This window comes from Podarcis tiliguerta (assembly GCF_965153285.1).
Source record: "Podarcis tiliguerta genome assembly, chromosome: 17".
NCBI classification, from domain to species: domain Eukaryota; kingdom Metazoa; phylum Chordata; class Lepidosauria; order Squamata; family Lacertidae; genus Podarcis; species Podarcis tiliguerta.
This window is the reverse complement of record NC_139550.1, coordinates 9,143,987-9,171,297: the sequence shown is the minus strand read 5'-3', so window position 1 is coordinate 9,171,297 and position 27,311 is coordinate 9,143,987. Positions and strand designations below refer to the sequence as shown.

Sequence of the window (27,311 nt, the reverse complement as noted above, 5' to 3'; positions counted from 1 at the left end):
CTCCATACATGAGCCAGGATTTTTGTTGGGGGTGGGGGCAGAACCTCAGTTTGCCATGTATTTTTATTGATTTTTATAGATTTAGCCAGTGGCGTAGCGTGGGGGTGCAGGGGGGGCCGGCCGCACCGGGTGCAACATCTGGGGGGGGGGGCGCTCGCACTCGCAGCTCTCTGCCCCTACCTGGCTCACTCACTCTCTCTCACTGCAGTGCTGGCTGTGCGAATCCGATCCGAGCCGCCGGGTCGCTGCCCACTGTGGGGGGGGGGGTGCCAGGCATGCGGTGCGGTGCGGAGAGAGAGCGAGGGACTATCTGGGGGAGGGACAGTGCAGCGGGGGGCGCAAATTACTTGCCTTGCCCCGGGTGCTGACAACCCACGCTACGCCACTGGATTTAGCTACCCTTCCCTGCCCCCCCCCCTGGCTACGCCCATGACTCCATACCCTCGTTTCTTCAGTGAAAATAGGGACATCCTAAGGAAAAGTGGGACATTCTGGGATCAAATCAGAAACCAGGGCGGCTTCTGTAAATCCGGAACTGTCCCTGGAAAATAGGGACGCTTGGAAGGTCTGGGTGATTGCATTTAGCTAATTACCCCTGCTTCTAGGGGGAGTGGAGGAGAAAAAGAAGGATCAATGGAATTCACACCTCCCATTTATTCCTACTTTGATTATTAAAAGAGGCCTGAGGGCCCCATTGTAGCAGGTTGAAACAAGCAGCATGCAGCAGCCCGTATATCAGACCGAAGCAGGCGCATGAAGCTGCTGCAAAATGGGCAGGACTCAAGAGGCAGCAGAAGGATAGCGTGAGCCACGGGCTGCCAAGGTATGAACGTCAAATGTTTGTGACCCACAAGATAATTGTGCACGGGAAGGAGAGGGGCAGGCAAAGGCTGCATGCAGTGTTGAATCCATCCTGAGACAATGGAGTTACGCTGCAGGAAGAGGAAGGAAATGGTGGGCAGGGAAAATAAAGTGGCTAGGACCTGCTGTATGTTCCAGGAGGAAAGGGTGTTATAAGGGGAGGGTTGGAAGAAGCTTCCAAGTTCTGCTTTCTTGAAAGATGTTATTTTGACCAACCCTCTCTGCCTCTCCTCCTCCTTTGTGCCTCCAGCTAGGGAAGGAAAGGAAGGCTTTGTCTCTGATCTGGAATGATATTCTTTGCAAGCCCTTGAGGGGAAGGTGGAAGGAAGGAAGAAATCTTCAGCAGCGCACATTTCGCTAAAGACTCTGCAGTGAAATCATGAGGACTCCACAGCAGGTAGTACAGAAGCCAGCTTCCCTCTCTTTCTGTGCTTTTATTGTTTTTACCCAATTGCATTTCCTCTTCTGTTTGTGTATCTTTCCCAGCTGGTACATGTCTGTGTGCTCCAAAATAACTTGGGTCAGGGGTTAAAATGGCCTTTCCTAGACTTCTGACATTAAGATTTTACGTTGCGAGTTTTGGAATGCAGAATTTGAAATTTCAAAATGGTATTTGTTTTCAGCATCCCGATCCACAGGTCAATAATGAATTTTGTGTGCCAGGCCCAGCTTTTTAGGACAGATTAATTAATGATTAAGATGGTAGTGCATTTGAGCATGTACAGAATGCCGTTCCACCCCCCTGGGTCATCTACAGCCATACTAGGCCAGAGGCCTCTCTTTTTAGAAATTAAGCAATGGGTATTCTTAGAATATGGGATGCGGGTGGCGCTGTGGGTTAAACCACAGAGCTTAGGACTTGCCGATCAGAAGGTTGGCAGTTCAAATTCCCGCGACGGGGTGAGCTCCCGTTGCTCGGTCCCTGCTCCTGCTCACCTAGCAGTTCGAATGCATGTCAGAGTGCAACTAGATAAATAGGTACTACTCCAGCAGGAAGGTAAATGGCGTTCCCGTGTGCTGCTCTGGTTCTCCAGAAGCGGCTTAGTCATGCTGGCCACATGACCCGGAAGCTGTACGCCGGCTCCCTCGGCCAATAAAGCGAGATGAGCGCTGCAACCCCAGAGTCGGTTATGACTGGACCTATTGGTCAGGAGTCCCTTTACCTTTACCTTTTATTCTTAGAATAGTTTTGCTCCAAGAGATATATGAATGCAGTGTTTTCTTTACTTTTTAAAGTCACTTTTTGTTGATGCACCTGTGCAGTCATTATAGAGTACAGTGGTACCCCAGGTTACATACACTTCAGGTTACAGATGCTTCAGGTTACAGACTCCGCTAACCCAGAAATATTACGTCGGGTTAAGAACTTTGCTTCAGGATGAGAACAGAAATCGTGCTCCGGCGGCGCGGCGGCAGCGGGAGGCACCATTAGCTTAAGTGGTGCTTCAGATTAAGAACAGTTTCAGGTTAAGAACGGACCTCTGGAACGAATTAAGTACTTAACCAGAGGTACCACTGTAGTCTATTAAGTTTCCTTATGTTCTAGTTTTCCAAGGATTTGATTTATGTCAAAGATACACTCCAACTGTCCCTGTTTATCTTGTTTCCTGGTACCAGTCTCTTGTAGAACGCTATAACTCTTTTTCCGTTTGGGAAGATGCCAGAAATACCTTTTAACAATTTTGTTAGCAGGCACACACATGCACTTGAGGTTTTTCAGGTTGAGCCTGCTTTCCCAGGTTCCTTGATGTTAGATATTTGAGTGGTGGGAGAGATGCATCGTGACTCTGTACATCTTCTCACACATACACACATACATGGTTACAAAATTCCAGTGTCCTGCCTCCCACCCTACAAAGGAGGGTCTTATCTGGACAGTAAATATTGTTGCTTTTTATATGGTATTGCCAGATGACCCACGGTGGATTGTATTGGATATTAAATATTGCATTAAATGTCTTTGCATTTTAAAATGCAACTTTCAGAATACAGGATGGAAATTCCAAAATGTGCAGTTGCGGGTGCGAGAGAGAGAGAGATCAGGCAGCGATCCTTGGGTATGAGAATGGGGTTTTAGAGATTCATAAGGGTATCCATATTTTCTTCTTTGGAAATGTTGCAGGGCGAGTATGAAAAAAGTGCAAGTTGCAACCCAAGGTAAGTTCTGGAAGTCTTGAAATCATTCAGATCTCTGTTGGGGCTGCCTGCAGTGCCCTTGGGCATTGCCGATATTCTGGAGCTATTTATTTCTCCAAACGAGTGAAGGTACAGAATGGGTCACATACGGGAAACATAATTTTTACATGAATTTGGACTTTTATTCCTTAAATAAAAAAAATGTGAGAATGTCACTGTGCATTCCCCCCCCCCCCCCCGTAGTGCCTTATCACAATTCTGGATTTGCATGAAATCAAGGAGAGGTTGGGGAGGAAAAATCAATGCAGTTTGCACAACAACAAACTATTGCATGGGAATGAGAAGAAAAGACCTTGAGAGGGGAAAAGTGATTGTTTAAAACAACGGCAGAAGTTTGAATGAAGCAGAGGTGATGATGATGATGATGATATATTGTTCTAAAAAGAGATGTTCCAAACACTGTAAGCATTCCTGTAAGCATTTTCATGAATACATTCTATGTGATGTGAAGAGAAGAGCCCAACCACATCCCCTAAGTGAAAAGTGATGGCTCTGTTTTCACATACTTTTTTCCTTGTAATTTCAGGCCTATGAGGACTCAGGAGAGGTTGTGAAAAGACATCAGAAAGCCAAAATCATGTTCCTTTGTGCTCTGCTGTTCATCGCTTTCCTTGGCCTCCTGCTAGTCATTATCTTCACTGCTGTTACACGTAACCAAGGTACTAGAATACTCCTTCCCTATGATTTACTCTTTTCTGGCTGAGAGCCAGTGTGGTGTAGTGGTTAAGAGCGGTAGTCTCGTAATCTGGGGAACCGGGTTCGATTCCCTGCTCCTCCACCTGCAGCTGCTGGGTGACCTTGGGCCAGTCACGCTTCTTTGAAGTCTCTCAGCCCCACTCACCTCACAGAGTGTTTGTTGTGGGGGAGGAAGGGAAAGGAGAACGTTAGCCGCTTTGAGACTCCTTAAAGGGAGTGAAAGGCAGGATATCAAATCCAAACTCTTCTTCTTCTTCTTCTTCTTCTTCTTCTTCTTCTTCTTGTCCATATGAGGGATTTCCCCTTATCACTTGTTCACTCCCTTTGAAATGTAGGCAGCCAATGGCTGGGACCAGTGGCTGTGTCCACATGTATGCTAAATCATGGTTTTAGCACAGTGTTGGGGAAGCCATCCAGAAGTCGTTGGACTACAACACCCATCACACCTGACCATTGGCCCTGCTGGCTGGGGCTGATGGAAATTGGAGTGTAACTGCACAGTTCCTCAACCCTAATTTAGTCCTATGTTGACAAGTTACCACAAGCCTGAGCAAATATAGATTTTGCACACTCCCCTGTCCTCCCTACGGCCGTTGCCTATTCTCTGCTAAACGTTGTCTCTACATTTCTCCAGAAACGTGCAACACTACAACATGCCTTGCGTTCCTGCTGAGGTTGCTGAATTCCCACAACAACACCATTGATCCCTGTGACGATTTCTACAGCTACACTTGTGGCAACTGGGAAGCTAACCATACGCGGGGGCTAAACATGCCGTTGGTGAATGTCTTTGATGTGCTCTTGGAAGAAAACCAGCTGATCATGAGGCGGCTCTTAGGTAAGGAGAAGAGAGAGATGGTGGCTGCTGTGTTCGGAATCCTTTACTATTGTGGCGGAGGGTGAGGAACCTATTCCAATAAGACATGTCAAGACGTCATCCATCACAAGAACACATATGCACCACAAGCACTAATAATGTTCACCCTATACCCTCACAAGAAGGTTCATCCAACTGGTGCATCCATCCATCATTAATAGAACCATACCTTGCACAGAACCATTTCAGATGTTAACTTTTAATGTGGCAATGCTACCACTAGGTAACATTTTCCTGCTGTTCTGATGTGCTGAACCAAAATGTACTTTAAGGGGAAGGGGGGTTGTTTTTAATATATACTGAGCACATGTGACTATACATGCCCATAAATCCATTCCTTTTAATTCCTGCTTATATTTATTCCTCCTGCCCCCTTCCCTCCCCCTGATGTCTTCCTCACTGTCAAAAGTCATATTGCATGTTTTGCAGTTTAGGGACTTGTCCTTTTTTAATCATGGAACTGTGCAAAGAGTTGGCCACGTTGATTGCACTATTCTAAGTAAACGGCTAGAATTCTTATAGCTAATAAGAAATTGCTAATTAGTTCTACGCTACATTTGAAATTCAGCCCCATCATTACCACCCACTGCATTCTGGTCCTCGTTGCCCTTTTAGCACTGTCAGGTCACAAAACTACAGGGACAGTAGAAGCCACAAGTGGCAAAATTCCCCATCAGGGTCTAGACTTCAGAACTAGCAATGACACGTCCCCATACCTTCCTATTGCCTTCTTGCCAGTGTAGTATGCAGCCCATCTTTGCTATGTATACTATATAAAGGTAAAGGGACCCCTGACCATTAGGTCCAGTCGTGACCGACTCTGGGGTGGCTGCGCTCATCTCGCTTTACTGGCTGAGGGAGCCGGCGTACAGCTTCCGGGTCATGTGGCCAGCATGACTAAGCCGCTTCTGGCGAACCAGAGCAGCGCACGGAACAACAGGACAGAGCAACAGGAGCTCACCCCATCACGGGGATTCGAACCGCTGACCTTCTGATTGGCAAGTCCTAGGCTCTGTGGTTTAACCCACAACGCCACCCGCTTCCTTTTGTATACTATATAGACAGAGGCAAAAGAAAGACTGGCCAAGAAGCAGGATGACTAAGAGCGGCATTGGTTCTGCCTCTTGATCAAACTGCCAGCATTGCTGTTTCACTGTGCATTTTATCTTCTGCCATCTCCAGGTTAATTTGCTCTGCTTATTAACTTCCAACCGTTTTTTGTGTGTTACCTGCCTTCTCTTCCTCAGAAGAGCCACACCTGGGGTTTAACAGCTCAGCAAAGGAGAAAGCCGTACAGTTTTACACCTCTTGCATGAATACAGAACAGATTGAAGCTCGAGGTGCTCAGCCTTTGGAGGAGCTCATAGATAAGGTGATGACTGCACACAGATGTGCACATATGCCCCTGCACTTGCACAGATATGTCCTTGAACATATCTAGGCCCATCCTCTTCCTACCAGCAGTAGAATAAAACAACAAGTAAGTTGGATAAGCTCAACTCATAAACAACCTGCATCTCACGTCACTAATGAGCTGGTGATTGTTTGGTAGGTTGTATCAATACAGTAGTACCTCAGGTTGTGAACATAATTCATTCTGGAGGTCCATTCTTAACCTGAAACTGTTCTTAACCTGAGGCATGCTTTTGCTAATGGGGCCTCCGCTGCCACTACGCTGCCAGTGCATGATTTCTGTTCTCCTCTTGGGGCAAAGTTCTCAGCCCAACGCACTACTTCCAGGTTAGCGAAGTTTGTAACCTGAAGTGTTTGTAACCCGAAGCGTTTATAACCACTGTAATCGTTTTTGGCATGTATCCATAAAACACCAGCATTTTTTACAATGTGCCCTATCCTATCTTTCTACCCTTATTTCCTGTTATATCTCAAGTTGAGGCTAATACACCTTTTGGCTTTTGCTTTCATTTGTTTTTGTTACCTTTATCTCTTCCCCTCCTTCAGCGCCTCCCACTACTGAAATTTAGATTGCAAGACCTTTGGGAAAGGATTTCTCAAGTTTGGGTTTTTGCTAATCTGCAAAGTGCCATGCATATTAATGGTGCTATAGTAATCACAAATCTTCCTCTCTTTTTCTGTAACTGATAAAGTGATCATAACATTCACACCAATCAAACATTGATTCCTCATACATCACTCAGGTGGAATTTATTCGAAATTGTGAAAAACAAAACCCAACTCTCTCATTTTGTCTTTGCTCAGATTGGTGGCTGGAATATCACAGGAACCTGGAAGGAGACAGATTTTAACCAGACTCTTCAGATACTCATGGGAAAATACAATACGTTCCCTTTCTTCAAAGCCTATGTGGGACCCAATGCCTCTGATCCAAGCACCAATATTATCCAGGTAGGGAAGAGCAGCAGGCAAAAGTTAGTTGTCAGAGTTGGATCATGAGAAGTACAGTCATACAGGGGAGCATTCTGCTGCCCGAAATCCTGTAGAGCTGCTGCCAGTCAGTACATGCTGTGGGTGGGCAGAGTTCTGGATCTGTTTTGTGTTTTAGAGAATCCACAAATTGAGCCAAGTGCAAAAGACACGGAGCTAGAATTAAAGAACAAGGCACCACTGACAGGTCATATTCAGAGTCTAGCTCTTTGTTTTTAGTACCCAAGTTGAACTAAGCCCACAAGCCTTTCACCCAACACTCTACGCCTGGTTAGCTGCCTTCATTTCATCAGCCTTGTTTAGCCTTTAAACAACTGCGAATCAGAAACCAATGAGCAGGTCTAGAACTGTCTACCTTTTGGTGCCATCCAATACACAGCCAAGCATACAGAGCGCTGAGAAAGTACAAGTTCTGGTACAATTTGGACTTGAGTTGATAAGGGAGCACTGGGGCAGATCCCACTGTATATGTGTGTGCAATGTGCATGCATATCAAATGGCCACCTGTGCAAATGCAATTAAAAACAGCATGCGCTGACATGGTGGACATTTGCTACGGGCCCTGCTGTTTCCATTCAAGGGATTTCCATAGAGTTCAATATTCACTGTATTCCCCTCCCCTTATGAGTTGCAACTTTGGCATCATTAAACCCCCCACAATCTTCTGGCTATTGGTTTCTTTTGTTATCCCACCTATAACTCATATTTTTTCCGTCCATGTCTTCCTATCTCAGATTGACCATCCAGAGTTTGAGCTGCCTCCAGAAACACAGTTCAAGAAAAAAGGGACTTATTCCCAGGTAAAAAGTCCTACATAACAGTTGGTTCACTGGTGAAGTATTTCCACAGCTAGGCTGCCTTGGTGTTGTTTGAGAAACCTTTGTTTGGAAAGTTATGGAACTGCTGAGAATTGAGGAAGTGTATTTGCATGTGCAAACATATCCTCTGGACATGGATGTAGCCAGGATTTTGGGGGGGGGGGGACAGGCCTTTTGTTATGGGGGGCAGAACCTCAGGAGGAGTGCCTCCACCCCCATCGTTCAGCCCAGACACCGAGGTCCAGCTCCGAGGGCCTTCTGGTGGTTCCCTTACTGTGAGAAGCGAGGTTACAGGGAACCAGGCAGAGGGCCTTCTTGGTAGTGGCGCCCTCCCTGTGGAACACCCTCCCATCAGATGTCAAGGAACTAAAGAACACAAAACCTTTTAGAAGACATCTGAAGGCAGCCTTGTTAGGGAAGTTTTTAATGTTTGTTGTTTTATCGTGTTTTTAATATTTTTTGGGGAGCCACCCAATATTATTATTATTGATTTAGGGGGGCAGCTGCCCCTCCCCCCCCCCCTTGGCTATGCCCATGTCTGTGTGCCAGGGGTGCTAGTCTGGAGATAAATAGAAATTCAAAAAGCGGCACATATGGGGAAATCAGGCCAGAGTCAGTTTGGCCTTTACAGGGCCAAGTAGAACTGGATTGGCTGGGGGTGTCACCTGACCCTGGTGGAACTTGTACCTTCAGTGCCATCTTCTGGCCATCAGCTGTGGCAGTGCTTGAAGAGCAGGAGGTGGCAGGCTAGCTGCTCGTCATTTAACAGGCTGACCTTGTGGCACAGAAGATAGGATGCTGGGGTCCCACTGCCTGGAACTTGGTTTCAGACCCCAGGCGACATATGCTATATTAGTATCTATTTATTTTTACCCTGACGGGACTCAAGGCAATTTACAGATATAAACAAGATAGAAAAACCCATCGTTAAAACGCAATTAAACAGTGACAAAATTAAAACTATATACATCTATAAAATCTGTTTAAAACAGAGCCAGTGTGGTGTAGTGGTTAAGAGTGGTAGACTCGTAATCTGGTGAACCGGGCTCGCTTCCCTGCTCCTCCACATGCAGCTGCTGGGTGACCTTGGGCCAGTCACACTTCTCTGAAGTCTCTCAGCCCCACTCACCTCACAGAGTGTTTGTTGTGGGGGAGGAAGGGAAAGGAGAATGTTAGCCGCTTTGAGACTCCTTCGGGTAGTGATAAAGCGGGATATCAAATCCAAACTCTTCTTCTTCTTCCAATAATGACAATTAAAAACAGCACAGCACTCGCCCTGGAATTAAATGCAGCCAATTCTCAAAAGTCTGGTGGAACAAGGAAGTCTCCTTGCCTGTCTAGCTTCTCTAGGGAGGGAGTTCCAAATTCTGGGAGCAGCTATGTTCCCTCTCTCGTGACCCCCCCCCCAAAGCATGTCTGGGAGGGTTGTGGGACCAAGAGAGCGGCCTCCCCTGAAGATCTCAAAACCTGGGTAGCTTTGTATGCAGGAATATGGTCTTTCAGGTAGCTTGGAACTAAGCTGTGTAGGACTTTATAGGTCACAACCTTCCCTTTGAATTGTGCCCGGAAACAGACTGGTAGCCAGTGAAGCTGTTCTCACACGGGAGTCGTATGCTCCCTATAACAAGCCCCGGCCAACAATCCGACTGCAGCTCTTTGTGCCGGTTGAAGTATCCGAGCACTTTTCAAGGGCAGCCCCACATAGAGCGCATTACAGTAATCCAAACAAGGTGTAAGTAAAAGGCATGTGTCACCTTCCAATGTCTGCATTGATTCAAATAGTCTTGGCCAGAGAAACCTACATTATATTTAAGAGTGCTTAATCTTAAGTATAAGGGACGCGGGTGACACTGTGGGTTAAACCACAGAGCCTAGGACTTGCCAATCAGAAGGTTGGCGGTTCGAATCCCTGTGATGGGGTGAGCTCCCGTTGCTCGGTCCCTGCTCCTACCAACCTAGCAGTTCAAAAGCACGCCAGTGCAAGTAGATAAATAGGTACCGCTCCGGCGGGAAGGTAGACGGTGTTTCTGTGTGCTGCTCTGGTCTGCCAGAAGTGGCTTAGTCATGCTGGCCACATAACCCGGAAGCTGTACGCCAGCTCCCTCAGCCAATAAAGCGAGACGAGCGCCGCAGCCCCAGAGTCGGTCACGACTGGACCTAATGGTCAGGGGTCCCTTTACCCTTGATCTTATGTATGGGTTGAGTTCAAGGATAGTGGATAGTAAAGGTGGATAGTAAAGGGGCCTAGGGAGGGGTAGGAGGTATCTGAAGAGTTTTATACTTTGGTTTAATGGATCAAATGCCTCAGAGATGGAGATTCTATTTGACAGCAAGGTTTCGTTTACAGGTTCTGCGTTTGTACTTCCAGTACCTCACAAAGCTAGGACACCTGATGGGAGGGCGTACAGACGTTACCACCACTTACATCGCCTTGGCATTCTCCTTTATCTCCAACCTCCAGAAGGCAGTTACGCCCTTGAAGATGCGAAAGGAAAAACGGATGCTATTTTACTCCACTACCATCAAGGAACTGCAGGTATATATACATCCTGCAGCCATACATGGCGCTGTGGTCTAAACCACTGAGCCTCTTGAGCTTGCTGATCAGAAGGTCGGCAGTTCGCGGATGCCGAAACCCAGAAGTAACCAGTTCTGGTACTTCCGGGTTTCGGCGGTCCGTAACCTAAAAAAATGCAACCTGAAGCATCTGTATGCGATTTTGGCTTTATGCACAATCCTTGGAGGAAAACCTTTGCATAAGTTATAGACCTAGAGCATCTTACTGAGACACTTCCCAATAGGATTTCCATGTTCTAGTTGCAAGGGTTGGGTGGGTGCTTTCTGTTTTATGGGCTTCATCCAACTAAATTCTACTTACAGTAGAGTAGACCCATTAATGGGCCTGAGTTCGTCATGTCCATTCACTTCATGGGTCTACTCTGAGTAGATTTCTGTTTACCTCTCCCATTTGCCCCTACAATGAAGTATGCACTATTGAACTTTCACATGAACGCGGGCATAAGATGTGATTGCCCATTCCAGTGCATGGTATATTCTTCATTCATTCATCCACAGTGTGAGCCTTTCACTTCAACAACCATTACTAAGCAATGCTTACTAGGCATTTTGTAATTCTTTCCCCCCGTAAAATCATTTAATTCTGTTTGAAACTCTTTTAAGGAAAAGGCTCCTGCCATTGATTGGCTGTTGTGCCTCCAGGCTGCTTTCTACCCGGTGCAGCTGAACATGTCTCAACCAGTTGCTGTGCATGACATGGAATATTTGAAAGGGATGTCGCAACTAATTGGAGAATGGCGGCACAAAAGGTGAGGAGCTGTTGTGTGGTACTACACAGTGGTGTGCAGTGATTTTTTGGGGTAAGGGAATAGTTAGGGCCAGAAGTCCTACTTTGTAACTTAAAACCCATTCTCTTAGGGGTCTGTAAACCTCATACCCAATTCTATTTTTCTGGAAAAAGAGGTGCTGGAGCTCACCACGAACATCTCCTTTGTTCTCTTAGAATGGCAATGGCGCCCACCTGAGAGGTGCTGGAGCTGAGCCTTGGTGAGCTCTGGCTGAAAAAAGCTCTGCTCATACCTGTGCCTTCTTATTTTTGCACATTTGAAATACACCTGTGATGAAGTGAACCGCACACGTTCTATTTTATTTTATTATTTTATTTTATTTGCAGAGATGTACTACAGATCTACATGATACTCTATCTGGTTAGGAATCTGTCCCCAGCTCTGGACAGACAATTTGAGGAAGCTCATCAGGAACTGACAGACAAGTTGAATAGTAGGGCAACAAACTCAGAAACGGTGAGCTTAGTTCCCTTATCTCCCACATTTTAACAGTGAGCTGGAAGTTCCGCTTAGAAACTTCCACTTGGCCATTAGGGGGCATTGGCGCTCAAGAAAGGGACGAAAGGCTTAGCCACACTTCCTGTTGCCCCACTGCTTTCCCCCAGGGAAAACTGCTCTTTAGTGCTCAGTTGGAGCAAACAGCAATTTCGGTTTTCCCAGATAGATGTTTGCTCCAGTTAGCACTAAGGAGCAGGTTTTTGCTCAGAAAGGGGCAGGGCAAGGGGAAAACTGCTTGGACCAATGTCTTAAAAGTGTGCGTCAAGCAGAAAACCACCTGGACCCATGCTTTCTAGGGACGACAAAAGCGGATGTGTGGAGAAGCCCCAAATGCAGAACTTTTCAAGGAACCGAGGATCATGGGTTGAATGGGGCCACAGAAGTATGTGTGTGCATACATATAAGGGGGGGGGAGGGCATTTTTAGTTCAGCATTTGCTCTCATTTCCCCAAGCTAGATATTTTAATGTCAGCGTTGTAGGGCGCATGGACAGCTGCAGCAGACTCTTGCGTAGCTCTTATTCATCTTTGGACTTATTCAGGAGAGCTTCTCCGTGGATTGTGCCATGTGTCATCTTTCTTTCTTTCTTTCTTTCTTTCTTTCTTTCTTTCTTTCTTTCTTTCTTTCCATTTTAGGTAAGAGCTGAGCGTTGGAGAAAATGCCTACATGAGACCAGCATGTTCTTTGGCCCTATACTTGGGAAGATGGTTGTGCAGGAGATTTTCCCCCAGAAGGCCAAGGATCTCGTAGGTATTCAACAATGCCAGACCTAGATTCGCTTTCCTTTATCCTGCTGCCCTTCTCGCCTAATATCCTACCGAAGTGCAATGGCTGCTCTTGACTGGTCTGGGGAGAATACATTCTAGCAGGGGGAATACCGCTGGAGAGTAAGGAATTCACATCCACTACTGTATGCCAAGCATGGCTTAGGGTCACCTTGAATACTCTGCTCCCAAGCATCTACATCTCCCAGTCTTGTTTTTACAGCATTTCCTTCTCCTTTCCCCTCTGCTTCATATCTGTTCTTTATTTCTAGCTGAGCTTCTACAATCTCTCCATCTCCTGGCTGTTTCACCTAGGCTTTGAAAACCTGCCTGGTTTTCTCTGCCCACTCGCAAATCCCTCCGTGCATCTCTTATTGCTTGTTTTGGTGGTTCCTGTATAACTGATGCAGAAAATCTATGTCTAGATAAAATATCTGTTCACAGCAACGTTATCCTGATGTGAGTCAGCTGTGCTACCTTTATGAGGACAAAGGGAAGTGCACAGTGGGTTCTGCCATTGTTGGTGGCTCTGGAAGGTTTTAACATTGGATGGTAGGCCAGGCCATGTGGGCTGATATAGTGTGGTATGATGTTGAATGATATTGAATTGATGAGGCAAGTTAACAAGCTCAGTAAAACGGTGCATTCCCCTACAGCAGTAGATAGGTTCTATGCTTATGAGAACATTTTATTCTTTTGCTAGTTATGCTGTTTCAAATGTCCCTCTTATATTTGACTTCACTCAGTAATACTTTCTTTTGAAAGGTTTAAGATAATTTTTTTGTTAACTTTGCTCTGCTAAATGTGCACTCTACAACTGACCTCCCCTGTCGTGGTTTTTAACAAACGTTTAGGATATTTTAGTTTCCTGTTAATTATGTTTGAATGGATGTTAATTGTCTTTAAATGTATACTTTAAATTTGACTTTCTTCAGTAATGCTTTGTTCTGGATTGTTTTATTTTGATGTTTTAATGTAGGTTGTAGACTGCTTAGTGATTGCACCCCCCCCAAAAAAATATATAAAGCAGCATAGAAACTAAATTAATAATAATAATGACACAGCATTTCTATGGCAATGGCTTTGGTTGAACCATAGTTTAGGGTTGTGTGCAATGGGGAGCCTCAGAATTATGGCTCCCTATTTCCTCTTCCTGTCCAGCGTCAAGCTTTTGCTTCCATTTTGACTAACCACCATTTTTTGTTATGTATGAACCCTGAACTGATGTTAATGTTAACTATGGCTTAGGGAAACAAGACAGTATCAGGAATGTTTGGCGCTAGTCAACTTAGTTTTACTTAGAGTAGACCTACTGGAATTAAGAGCCCTAGGATAGTCATGTTCATTTATTTCCCTGGGTCTGCTCTGCATAAAACTTAATTGAATATGATTTAAAGTTAGCTTCCCTCTCCCCCAGAAGATTAACCACAATTTGTCCAGGTCTGTAAATAATTATAGTTATAATTATAATATTTTTATTATTTATACCCCGCCCATTTGGCTGGGTTTCCCCACCCACTCTGGGCAGCTTACAGAATATATAAAACAAACAGCAGTTACGTGAAAACTGAAGCAAAATCTTCCAGTCCTTTCCTCGCAGCTGCATGGGAGGCTTGTGAACCTGATATTTGTTCATGTAACACTAAACTATGGTGTAGCATTATGTCTAAATGCAACTGATGTGTTTCCTTAATCGTGCGATTTCCGTACTTTCTCTGGCCAGGCTGAGCAGATGTTCTCTGAGATCCGAGATGCCATCCATAGCCATCTGGATCAAGTGGAGTGGATGGGAAGTCAGGCCCGCCAAGAGGCCAAAGAGAAAGTATGTATGTGTTCCTGGATGGCTATCAGGACTAAGGTGTGGGTATGTGGCTTCATGAGACTCCAAATCTGGAGAACAACCGTGTTCTCCAGCTCAAAAGTCCTTAAGATCAGTGGTTGGGCCACAGATGGATCCATGAATGTAGCAGGCAGAAGGGTTACTTTACTGACAAGTCAAGAGCTGATCAGGCTCCTAGTATTTATACTAGTCCTCACTAGATGTCTACTAGGGACTGATATTACATACTTCCTTTTATTCAGTATCTGAGCTTGAAGCAACAAAGCTCTAGATTGCTCACCAGCCTAAGTCCCAGCAACGGACTCCTAAGGTCTTTGGCTCAAGCCCCACAGTCCTTGACAGAGGTCTGCGTACCTCTGAGCTTGCATTATCCACCTTAGTGAAGAGATACGGGACGTGCATTCTGGACCAGGCCTTGAGTAATAGTCACATATCTAAATCTCAGGAGGAAGAATTTGTTTACATTCCACATTCATTGTCAGGGACTGGACTGAAGAGGAGGAGGAATGGTGGAGATCGCCCTCCCCTTCTCTTGTAGCTTCCAGAGACGGGGAGAGCAGTATCAAATTACAGTAGGGCTCTGAGGAAGATCACAGCTCAAACACAAGCAAACAGCAGAGTTATGAGGTGTTAGGAGAAGGGGAAGGCAGAGCAAGCCAGCTGACACGTCACTGGAAAGCAGAACTGACGCCCCCTTCTCCCAGAACGCAGCATTCGTTAAGAGTGCAGAACGCGGCGTTCGTTAATTGGGAATGACTGGATTTATTTGTCTCCCACCGTGATGACTGAATAAACTCATTAGTGTTAAGTTGTGGGTGAACATATCAGACGACACAGCGATTCTTCAAACAGCTCTTGTTTATTCACAGGCCAGAACAGAACTGAACTGAAGGGTTCAGCCAGCCTGCTTATATAGAGCTCCACTACAATGCAACTGTAACACTTTCTGTAACTATCCAATCACTGAACGTCACTTTCAATCCCTTATTTGCATATGTGGACCTGAGTGAAAACTATCTACAGTATCCCCCTGCTGGCCCAGGGTGAGAACTTCAGTACATAACAATTAGGAAGGACTATCTTTGTTTCCTCCCTGCTTCTTGCTTCCACTGGGAGAGGGAGAGAATTCCCCAAGCTTACATTCATGTATATAATTTAAAAGGTGCCGCTGGATGTTCAAAGCAAAACAACATCAGTCCTCTTGATAATTTTCTTGTCTTTTTAGATTTATAGCCTCCAAGTGGAGATTGGCTACCCAGAGAGCATCCTCCAAACAGATGAAGTTGACAATGAGTATCAAGAGGTGGGTGGATCAAACATTGCTTGCAGTTCCATGGTATTGCCTCCTGAAAGATGGTTCCCATGGTACAGGAAGGTTTCAGTTTCACTGCCCTGGATCTCTGTTTCACGCTTCTCCAGTGACATTTGAATCCAGCCTGTGGCTGCTATCTCATTGGCTCCTCCTCGAGAGAGTTGAGTTTCTGAAGACATTTTCCTCAAATACTCCTCAACCATTTTTTTACGCCGTCTGCCGTACCTTCCCACCCACATATACACAGTAGGATGCTAGCTCTGGGGCACGGGGGGGGGGGGGGGATACAAAATGGTGGCCAGGCTGCCAACACAATTAGGGGGAAAGAAAGAAGCCATGTTGCTGCTGCTGCTTCTGCGAGGTCCTCTAGTTAAAGTTTCAAAGCATCCAGCGCAAGAAAAACAGGAAGTAGGCATATTTTATTCATGTGTGGCTGGATACTCCAGGAATTTACAGTGAATTTTTGGAAGCTTCAACTAGAGCTTAGATCTTAACAGTCTGGTGATTGGAGGATTTTCTCACAGTATTTGCTTGAATCAGACAAACATGACACCATATTCAGGCAAGCCTGCCTGATACACTGCGTGCTCAGGTTCCACACTGGAGAAGCTAATCTGTTTATTAATATTTGCCTTGTGAGTGAAACATGTTTGCCAGTTTACAAAGCAATCCAAACCTGCAGTTTGCTGTGCAGGGTAGGAGTTGGACAAGGCAGTGGGGGGGGGGGGTGTCTACTACCACGGAACACCTGACTGTGCCCATCTAAACTATTTGATTGAAGCTACTGCAGGTGCTTTTCCCACTAGAATATACAGTGGTGCCTCGCAAGACGAAAAGAATCCGTTCCGCGAGTCTCTTCGTCTTGCGGTTTTTTTCGTCTTGCGAAGCAAGCCCATTAGCGCTATTAGCGGTTTAGCGGCTATTAAAGGCTTAAGGGATTAGCGGATTAGCTGCTAAAAGGCTATTAGCGGCTATTAAAGGTTTAAGGGATTAGCGGATTAGCTGCTAAAAGGCTTAGATCAGCTGATAAGCGGCTTAGATCAGCTGTTAAGCGGCTTAGTGATCAGCTGTTAAGCGGCTTAGCGAACAGCTGTTAAGCGGCTTAGGGGCTTGGGAAAAAGGGGGGGAGGGGGAAAAAACCCCAGGAATCGCAAGACATTTTCGTCTTGCGAAGCAAGCCCATAGCAAATTCGTTTTGCGAAGCACCTCCAAAACGGAAAACCCTTTCGTCCAGCGGGTTTTCCGTCTTGCGAGGCATTCGTCTTGCGGGGCACCACTGTACTCTGAAAATGGAGTGTTGAGGGGGATGGGGGTGGGCTTGTCAAGGATCTGCTGAATCCAAAGTCAACCCAGCTGCCTGCAAGTTGTGGAAAGGGGCCCAGTCCAAGCCTCTTCATTGCACCAGCCTGCAGCAAGAGCTGCAATCCAGAGTTTTCATCCACTATGTAAGCTGCCCACCAGGGTTTTGGATTGTGCCCTCGGGGTGCTATTAATCCACGTCATGTTGTTTTGTCCTTCTTCCTTCAGTCACTATTATATTTTATTATTGCGTTCCATCGTTTTATAGTTTGCCGTATTTTAAAATGACTCGTCTACAATATATTCAATAAACTTTTAGTGCGTTTTTAATGCACCTGACTTTTACATTTTGTCTGTATATTAAGAGTGCCAATAAATTTTGTTCCATCTCCCCTTCTAATCCTATTGCACGATTTTCCCTTCAGCTGGAGATTTATGAAGATCACTTCTTCCATAATGTAGTTGCCTGCCTGAAGTCTGTGAGGAAGAGATTCTCCCTGAGACTCATCAATCCCCATCTACAGGATAAGTATGTTCTTCTTGTACGATGAAGGAGAGATTATGTGAATGCAAGACAGACAGTGATTCATAACAGGGAGAGGTGACTTTGCTCCATTCAGTCCCTTCACCATTTTGTGGATTCACTCCCATTCTATGTGTCTTGTTTTAATATGGAGAGTTTCAAAAATTAATTCCAGGACTAGCACATCACAATTTGCTACAGCATTAATTATGCATCTTTGCACTAATCCACTAGCACATATATGCGGTACCATCGAGATCTTCTTTACAGTGTAATCGAACCAATGTACATGTGCGGTAGCTGGCAAAATCATAGTTCATGCTCTGTGGTCTGAAGAAAGTCCAGCAGATTGCTAACTCAGTAGTGCAAGATCAAATAATTTGGAACTTCCAAAAGCAGCGAAGTTGTTCAGATAGGGCTCGTTTTAGAAACATCCCTGAATCAGATTACTTAATGACTTAACACTTGGTGGCAGGAAGGGGAATATGAGAGAGGACTTCAATGAAAAATTGTTGCATATGAGATAATTTCCAGTGATATGAAAGCTCCCGTGATAGCTCATTGACAATTGCAACTCAACCCTTGGTGTTTTGGCTATAATGTAATGAGTGCATCTCTTTTTGAACCAGTACAGTGGTACCTCGGAATGCGAACAGGATCTCTTCCGGAGCCCCATTCGCATCCTGAACACAACATAAGACGCGACGGTGCATCTGTGCGTGCGCGGGTCGCGTTTTGCCGCTTCCGCGCATGTGCGTGACACCATTTTGAGTGTCTGTGCATGCGTGAGCGGCAAAGCCAGGAAGTAATGCACTCCGCTACTTCTGGTTTGCCGCGGAGCGCAACTCGAACGCGCTCAACCCAAAGCACATTCAACCCAAGGTATGACTGTACTACAGTGTTATAGTGGTACCTCGGGTTAAGTACTTAATTCGTTCCGGAGGTCCGTTCTTAACCTGAAACTCTTCTTAGCCTGAAGCACCACTTTAGCTAATGGGGCCTCCTGTTGCTGTCGCTCCGCCAGAGCACGATTTCTGTTCTTATCCTGAAGCAAAGTTCTTAACCTGAAGCACTATTTCTGGGTTAGAGGAGTCTGTAACCTGAAGCATATGTAACCCGAGGTACCACTGTACTACAAAGGTGAGGCCCGTTGAGTAGATCAGGAGGAACGAGATATGAAATAAAAATCATGGCCCAAGTCATTCCTTCCTTCATCATCTTTTTTTTTTTTATGTTCTATTCCAGTTGGGAAGTTCCCCCATGGTCTGTTCATTCATACTATTCACTGAGGCGACACGCTGTCGTTTTCCCTGCTGGAATGTTCCGCAACCCTTTCTTCCATACCGAATTTCCCAGGTAAGTACTAAGTGGCGCAGAATTGCTCGCAGAACTGTTGCCCTTCCATTGCACCATGATGCAAATAGCAGTAAAAAACCGCCCAAAACCTGCCAAAGCCGTTGGATCAGAAAATCTAGAGAGACAGAAATGTGGGCACAAATAAGGATGGCTCTCCCATGCTTATCTTCAACAATCTGAAAAAATCTGAACCTTACTTAGAATATGGAGTCCACAGGGAGGGAGACAAAGCCTACATCCCTTTGCTGATGTTTTGCAGGCTTCCCACATAGAGAGCCTGCAGATTACAAGCCATGGAGGTTTCACTAAGCCCTTGTCTTGTGTGTTTTTCAGCGCTGTGAACTTTGGAGCCATGGGGTTTTTCATGGCACACGAACTGCTGCACTCCTTCTACGATTATGGTATGTAGTGGGAGGCATTGTAGATAATCTGCTAGGTAAAGGTAAAGGTACCCCTGCCCATACGGGCCAGGCTTGACAGACTCTAGGGTTGTGCGCCCATCTCACTTAAGAGGCCGGGGGCCAGCGCTGTCTGAAGACACTTCCGGGTCACGTGGCCAGCGTGACATCGCTGCTCTGGAGAGCCAGAGCCGCACACGGAAACGCCGTTTACCTTCCCGCTAGTAAGCGGTCCCTATTTATCTACTTGCACCCGTGGGTGCTTTCGAACTGCTAGGTTGGCAGGCGCTGGGACCGAACAACGGGAGCGCACCCCGCCCGCGGGGATTCGAACCGCCGACCTTTCGATCGGCAAGCCCTAGGCACTGAGGCTTTAACCCACAGCGCCACCGCCGTCCCACAGATAATCTGCTGCACCTTCAGTTATTTGAACTTGTGGGGTTTTACTTCCCTAAGTGCCAGAACAACTCATTATTGCCCAGCTGTTCTGTGTGCTGAAACCCAAGGCACCAATTTCTCAACTGCAAAGTGGCTTTGGAAGGAGGCAATTTTCATTGGAGAAGTAACAGGCAGGAGGGAGGTGCTTAACCCTTCTCCCAGCAATGCACCCTCAGGTTTTGTTTGCCCCTTCCACCCACCCACAGCCTCCTTTGCTCCAGCCATGTTTATTTCTTCACCAATGTGGAAGCCTAGCAGTGGGGAATGTGACTAGGAGAGGTAAGGGGGAAAAGCAGCTTTCTCCTGGCCATCGCACGTTGCCCCTTCCCAGTGCTGCTTTGCAAAAGAGAAGCAGTAGCCAAGGCTTAAGTACATCGGGTAGCTAGCCGCCAGGTAGCAATTCTTAACCAAAAGTGTAAAATGCAAACTGAAGTTAAGACAGAATTTAAATCTACTGGAAAACCCAGCAAGTTCTGTATTGACTCCTTTGCCTCCCTTTTAGTTGAAACCTAATAATAATAATAATAATAATAATAATAATAATAATAATAATAATAATAATTTATTTATACCCCGCCCATCTGGCTGGGCTTCCCCAGCCACTTGGGGCGGCTTCCAACAAAATATTAAAATACAGTAATGCATCAAACATTAAAAGCTTCCCTAAATAGGGCTGCCTTCAGATGTCTTCTAAAAGTCTGGTAGTTGTTGCTCTCTTTGACACCTGGTGGGAGGGTGTTCCACAGGGCGGGTGCCACTACCGAGAAGGCCCTCTGCCTGGTTCCCTGTAACTTGGCTTCTTGCAGTGAGGGAACTGCCAGAAGGCCCTCGACGCTGGACCTCGGTGTCTGGGTAGAAGCAATCCAGCTCATGTCCCAATCCTTAACCCATCCTCAGGCACATTTAAAGCTGCCCTATTTTGGTACTCACAACCACCTCAATTAAATGGAGGAACAAAAATAGGATGAATGAGATCCTCCCCCCCCGGCATCTTCCATTTTTGATGATGTCATAATAACTGAGCTCTGAATGGTAAATGGTTTGTGTAGACTCTATATTTGTAGCGGCCCAAGGAGAAACGAAGTCTGGCCTTGACTTGTTTGTAACCACATAGATGACACAGTCGCCCCCCCCCCTTTTTTTAGGGACTGTAGAGTACAGAGCTTATACATGTGGGTCTTGCTTTACCAACATTCACTATGAAAAAAATCACTTAATCCAAACATGAGCAGTTAGTACCCAAAGTTTGCTGCACACACTCCACATTTAGATAACCAAGCAGGGAGCATTTTTTCCTTGTTTGGCTTTTGCTGGTTGACTGAGGAACGGAGGGGGGGGGGAGCGATCAAACAAATCAGAGAGCATTTTTTCTGGGCTTTGCTGGTTTATTTTGGCTTCTGGATGGCAAAATTCCATGGTCAGATACGCATTAATAATTTCCCCATAGGAATTAATGGAAATCATGGACTCATTATGTGAACTCTAGCCTAATAAACGATTCCCAAGGAACGCATTGCTGGTGATCACCACTTGGGACTTAACCATCCTGGATTTCCTTTTGGTTCACAGTGTTACCCGAGAACTGTCTTGCCTGCGATATGAAAACACTGGCACAACGTATAGACTGTCTTGTGAAACAGTACGAGAGCTACTCCTTGAAGGGCCACAGCATCAATGGCTCTTTCACCCTCCTGGAGAATGCAGCTGATACTGGGGGACTTGCCATGGCTTACCAGGTACCAAAATCTGATAATCATCAGAGCTTGCAGGTACTCCTCAGTCCTCACTTGCAGCCACCATGCTGTTTTCCCTCTCCACGTATCCTTGTTGCCACTGTCTCTTAGGTGGTCCTCTTCACATCACCCCACTATGGTCCGCCTCATTTCTTCTTTTATAGCTTCTTGCTAAATCCATTTGAACTTACCTTTCTTAATTGTTTACCCCACAGTGAGTAGGTTTTTTGTGTTTCCATGCTTTCATGGATCATAATTTACCATCTTAAAGAGTGTTAGTGCCTGCTCTCAATGATGTTGTCCATTAGCATTTCTGCTAGATGTTTCCCCTTCAGCTTAAGAAAAACTGGGTGGGGGAGATTTTCATGCGGAGACACAATTTCACCCAAGTACACGTGTTCAGTGGTTTGGGTACAATGCTCTCTTAGAGTGAAAACTCCATGTAAAATACCAACTTCTTTGTAATTTTGAATGTTGTCATTTTTAGTCTTTGTTTTTAGATCTTTTTCTGTTCTGTGATGTAAATTGCCTTAAGACTGTGTGGTCTAAGGCAGTACATTGCTGTTGCTGGCATCCGCCTGTCTTGAGAGACAATGGAGTATGCCTCCAGGGGGGAAGTCAAACTGCTGCCTATACAATCATACCTCATGTTACGTTTTTTCAGGTTGCGTCCCACGGTTACCCAGAAGTACTTTCCAGTACTTCTGGTTACTTCTGGGTTTCGCCGCTCGCACATGCACAAAAGCGCTAAATCGTGCCTGCACCTGCGCAGATACGGCGCTTCAGGTTGTGGACTTTTCATGTTGTGAACGGGCCTCTGGAACGGATCCCGTTCGCAACCAGAGGTACCACTGATAGTAATGATGATGATACAAAACAAAGATTGATTACACTGGGCAAGCTTATATGCAGATGTAATCAATAGAACTGTGCAAAAGGGATGGAGCAGAGGAGAAATGGAGAATAAACCTGTAAAACTTAGCTAACAGTGTGCTATTTCTCTCTCTGCCAATGGGCACTCTCTCCCTTGTGGAAATGAGAGGTCATAACGAGGGGCTCTGCAATGATGCTGGGACCTCAGATCTTCCATTTCCCACTGGGCGTCTTGCAGCCAGACCAGGGAAGAGCAGAGTGCAACTCAGAAGATCCGGTGCCTTTCTTTTTATGGCAGGTGTTCCCTCCATAAAAGTCCCTCCTGCTGCAACAGGTAGACAACCAGAAGGATCGAGGAAAGAAGAGGCAGGACCAAACCCCTGCAGAGTTTCTTAGTGCATTTCTCAGGAACCACCGAAGTTCTCTGGGTGTCCCAGTGCAAAGGAGGTTTCTCATTCAGAGGATGCTGTTGGAAAGTCATGCTTGAAATAGGGAAATGTATTTTGAGATTTGTAATCGATATTTCTTTTCTCTCCTATTGCCCACAGGCATATAAGAACTGGTTGGAAAAACACAGAGAGGTGAAGAAGTTACCTTGGCCTGAGGTCTCACACCATCAGCTCTTCTTCATCAGCTTTGCCCATGTAATATACACCCTTTGCTACCTTTTCTTTTTCCTCTGTTTTTTGCCTCTGGCTGGCTTTTAGCTACATCAGTCCCATCTCAGCTCTCACATCCTTACACATTGCCTTCATGCTTTTTGGAAGCAAGTGCAAAACTATTTTTTGTAGGCCAACAGCAGTCACTCTTCATTTCTTCTGGGCTTTTAAAACTGTTTTTGCTTCCGGTGTAGTTTGAGAACAATTAGAAGAGGCAGTATTTTATATGATAAAAATTATTTTTAAAAAATAGTACAGCACACTAAAGTCAGAAAGGAATTAATTTCACTTGCTTTTCATCTCTTTACTTATTTGAGAGTCACTGCATCAAATGTGGTGGGGTTTACTTCTCAGTTGATCTGCATGGGATTGGGAATTCTAATCTGAGGTAGTCATTGTGAAAACTGAAGCAGGGTAATCTTTATTCCAGATTAGTTAATGTAATGCAGAAAACCTTTTGTCTGCCCATTGTCAACTCTCGCTATTCCTACCACTTGCATGAAGCTCCACACAGATTACACTTGGAAAAATATGGTCCTCGACAGAAAAAAAGTTTGTCTACTTTGGATCCATACAAGCCACTGGACTTAACAACATTTATACATGGGTGTTTTCCACCAGTGTAGGTTTTGCTGCTCAGAGCTGGCTTAACATCTTTTCAACTAATGTTTGAAGCCTTACGAAAACCACCAAGACTTGTTTCTTTGACAGGAGACCATGGTGGAGCAGATAAGTAAAACGAACATGGACAATTGCCCCTGTATAATACCACCCCAAGGTATTATTGCCCCTGTATAATACCACCCCAAGCCTGCCAACCTAGCAGTTCGAAAGCACCCCTGGGTGCAAGTAGATAAATAGGGACCGCTTACTAGCGGGAAGGTAAACGGCGTTTCCGTGTGCGGCTCTGGCTCGCCAGAGCAGCGATGTCACGCTGGCCACGTGACCCGGAAGTGTCTTTGGACAGCGCTGGCCCTTGGCCTCTTGAGTGAGATGGGCGCACAACCCTAGAGTCTGTCAAGACTGGCCCGTACGGGCAGGGGTACCTTTAATACCACCCCAAAGGGTTGGCAATTATTTGGGTGCTTCTCTCAAGGCTAGACTTTCCATGTAATGTAAAAGAAGACCTTAACTCATGCAGCTATCAGGACCTAAAGGTCCTACTTTACGTTACATGGAAATTCCACAAGCCAATTTGTTCTAGAATTTGTGTGGTTCCGCTGCCCCCAAACTTTCTATCCCACAATGAAAGCTGAGTGGAAATGTGACATAAACATGGAGGAGAAATGACTCACTTGTTAACCACAGGTCAGTTATTCACACCCCTGTCTTCTCTGCAGGCAATGTGTGGGCACCAGAGTCCCGGACTGCAAAGCTTCTTGCACAGAGATCCGCACAGCCCCCCGCCACTCCGTGTCCTTGGGTCCCTAAGCAACAGCGAAGATTTCTCCAGGCACTTCCACTGTCCGAGTAAATCACCAGTGAATCCAGCTGTGAAGTGCCACATCTGGTAAAAAGAAGAAGATGCTGAAGAGCATGTGGGACTATTGGTGCAAAAAGATGGAGACATGCACTGAGGGCTCATGCGGATTCAGTGGTGTCAGCGATGTGCGCAGTAGCCACTTACCCCAATTCCTTCCATGTGCAATGCCCCTTCTTCCTCCGCTACGTCCATCCAAGTGGTCAAGGTGGAAGAAGATTCCATCCTTCCATCAAGAAGGAAGAGAATACAGAGAAGATACTGTGTTGCAGAAATTTGCTACTTCTTAAAAATAATAATACCCTCAACGGCCTTATGGACAACTTGGAACTGAGGAACTGAAGATCAGTTGACAAGTCTCTGGTGACTGTGTTTAGTGGCTCTTTTCCAATCAAAGATGAAAAGAACAGTGAGAGACTTTCTGAATAGTATAACCCGTGCTATTTTTCTAGAAAAAGAAGTGTCAGAACCGTGAACGCCTCCTTTGTTCTCTTATAATGGCTATGGTGTCCACCTGAGAGGTGCTGGAACTGAGTTCTGCCAAGTTCTGGCTAAAAAAAAAGCCCTGACTATAACCACATGGAACAATGAGACACTAAGATTCAATTCATGTCAAACATAGCTAACCGTAGTTTAGACACAAACCATGACCTAGTTCTTGGTGCCACAGGACTTGTTGTTTTTGCTGTGATAGACTGTCTACCCCTCTCATTAAGGTGGTAAATCTGTGTCTGTACTACTTCAGAATGCAAGCAAGGGTTCATGTGACTGCTTATTCTCCATACAAAAATTTATTTCCATATAGAAAACCAGAACAGAGTTTTTCCATCTTGCCTTCTCCTTTACACGCTAGTTTCATAAATTCCGGGATTATTCTATATTAAAGAGTATTCCATCATCGAAGTCTGAAGTCGTACACTCAACACACAAGTTGACCACTTCATTGAGAACTAGGCCTGCCATGGTTTGATCTTCTAAATCCCCAAAGGCAAGCCATAGTTTAAAGTTGTTTATTTGCTTTTGTCCCCTCAGCTTCATATGTCTTCCTCCACTTCCATGGTGTAGTGACCCAAAAATGGTGATAGCTATGGTTTTGTGAATTTAGACTGTGCTAAACTATAGTTAGGGAACACCATGGTTTCCAAACCCACTTCAAACCATGGTTTCTAACTCTGGTTTGCTGACTGTTAATAAATTATCATCTCTCAATTTAGACATCGCACCAAAACCATGAAAAGTTAAGGTTTGGTGTGATGTTTGACTTGAACCTAGATGAATGTACATTGTTTCCTAAATGTGTTTTTATTTTATACTTTATATATATATGAGATACAGCCTTAAGATTTTGTATGTGTCAAAGGGAGTGAAATTGTGTTGTCTTTATTCCATCACCTGGAGGCCTAATCAACAGGTTGTCACCTGGCCTGTGGTCCATTAAAGATCTAGCAAATTTTAATCAAGTTCAAACAAACAAAAAGCTCACAGTTTCACTTAAAGGGAAAAATAGTCTTCATGTATATTTCATATGCAGGGGACGCGGGTGGCGCTGTGGGTTAAAGCCTCAGCGCCTAGGGCTTGCCGATCAAAAGGTCGGCGGTTCGAATCCCCGCGGCGGGGTGCGCTCCCGCTGTTCGGTCCCAGCGCCTGCCAACCTAGCAGTTCGAAAGCACCCCTAAGTGCAAGTAGATAAATGGGTACCGCTTACTAGCAGGAAGGTAAACGGCGTTTCCGTGTGCGGCTCTGGCTCGCCAGAGCAGCGATGTCACGCTGGCCACGTGACCCGGAAGTGTCTTCGGACAGTGCTGGCCCCCGGTCTCTTTGAGTGAGATGGGCACACAACCCTGGAGTCTGTCAAGACTGGCCCGTACGGGCAGGGGTACCTTTACCTTTATATTTCATATGGATTCTATTGCATTGCCAACTCATGTTCATTCTGGGAAAAGGGATGAAATTGTTGCTAATTTGCCTTCAAGGCATTCTTTTAGGGAGCAAATTATTTCTTCAGCACCACAGCCAAAGAACATCTGTTCTCCAAACACCTGTGTTCAATACTGCTAGATGGCTGCAACTATATTGTGGAACTTGCTGGGCATGGAGCCTGAAACTCATGGGATGCAATCACAATACTGTCTGGTAACTCAGGTGGAGTCAAGGGGGGACAGAACCTAGAGGAGGCAGAGGATGGCTCCAGGCAGTTCAAGAGAAGAGCCTATTTGTGCCAGGAATGGAGCAGGTGGCAAAAAGCTATCTCAAAATAGTCTGCTCATGTGATTTGGCTTTTCACACTGGCCAAGATAGGGGGCTGTGAGACATGAGGAGGCAGTTTAGGCCTTCCCTAAAAGCGTCATGGTGCCAACAAAAACCACCTCTCTGAAGCTGCTGTTTCTCCCCATCTAGTTTGGCTCTGACCTGAATTCTGAGAATTGTCTCCTGAGGACTGAAGAAAGATGGAGGAGCTTACCTCTAATAATGAGAGTGAAGGAGATGTGACAGGCTGGTAGCAGGCCTCTCCCTTTTGTTTTCTACTGTAGTCTCACTTAGCTCTAAGAACCTCTGGAGATGGCGTAGTAGCTGAGATTAGACATCTCCCGCCTCCTCAGTATAACTTCAAGGCAAGCTCTTCCAGGCAACTTCCCTCAGCAGTCAGGAGGGAGCCTTCTGAATTCTTAAAAGACTGAGCAAAGCTGCTTTTCAAATGGTGAGGCTTACATGGAGCCAAACTATCTTCTCTTCAGAACTTAACACATTGTGGTGAAACTATGGGAAGTGTCCCACTTCAGATTATAGGTGGGCAATTGCATGACTGAAAACTCCTCCAAAAATAAACATCAAACCCTTCTGCGCATAGAAAACTAGCATATCTGTGAGGAAGCTATGCTGGAATTCTCTTGGACCTTTGGTTTTCTATGTGCAGGGGGAAGA

General features: G+C 45.6%; 1 protein-coding gene across 8 annotated transcripts; it reads left to right on the top strand.

Moving 5' to 3' along the window:
* The first annotated feature begins 665 nt into the window (after nt 1–665).
* KEL (Kell metallo-endopeptidase (Kell blood group)) lies at nt 666–25,670 on the top strand. Of its 8 annotated transcripts, none has more exons than XM_083419876.1 (20): nt 666–823; nt 1,112–1,258; nt 2,984–3,018; nt 3,584–3,716; nt 4,388–4,591; nt 5,878–6,002; nt 6,848–6,994; nt 7,768–7,833; nt 10,199–10,387; nt 11,032–11,177; nt 11,543–11,672; nt 12,350–12,460; nt 14,202–14,300; nt 15,544–15,621; nt 17,355–17,458; nt 18,698–18,808; nt 19,142–19,209; nt 21,214–21,380; nt 22,799–22,894; nt 24,250–25,670. In XM_083419876.1, exons 4-20 carry the CDS (start codon nt 3,635–3,637, stop codon nt 24,421–24,423), a joined length of 2,097 nt encoding a protein of 698 aa, XP_083276002.1. In that variant the 5' UTR covers nt 666–823; nt 1,112–1,258; nt 2,984–3,018; nt 3,584–3,634; the 3' UTR covers nt 24,424–25,670. The 8 variants fall into 8 exon arrangements, with proteins under 8 accessions (XP_083276002.1, XP_083275999.1, XP_083276001.1 ...); XM_083419877.1 differs by having other exon boundaries at nt 821–954; XM_083419873.1 differs by lacking the exon at nt 2,984–3,018 and having other exon boundaries at nt 5,881–6,002.
* The last annotated feature ends 1,641 nt before the right edge of the window (nt 25,671–27,311 follow it).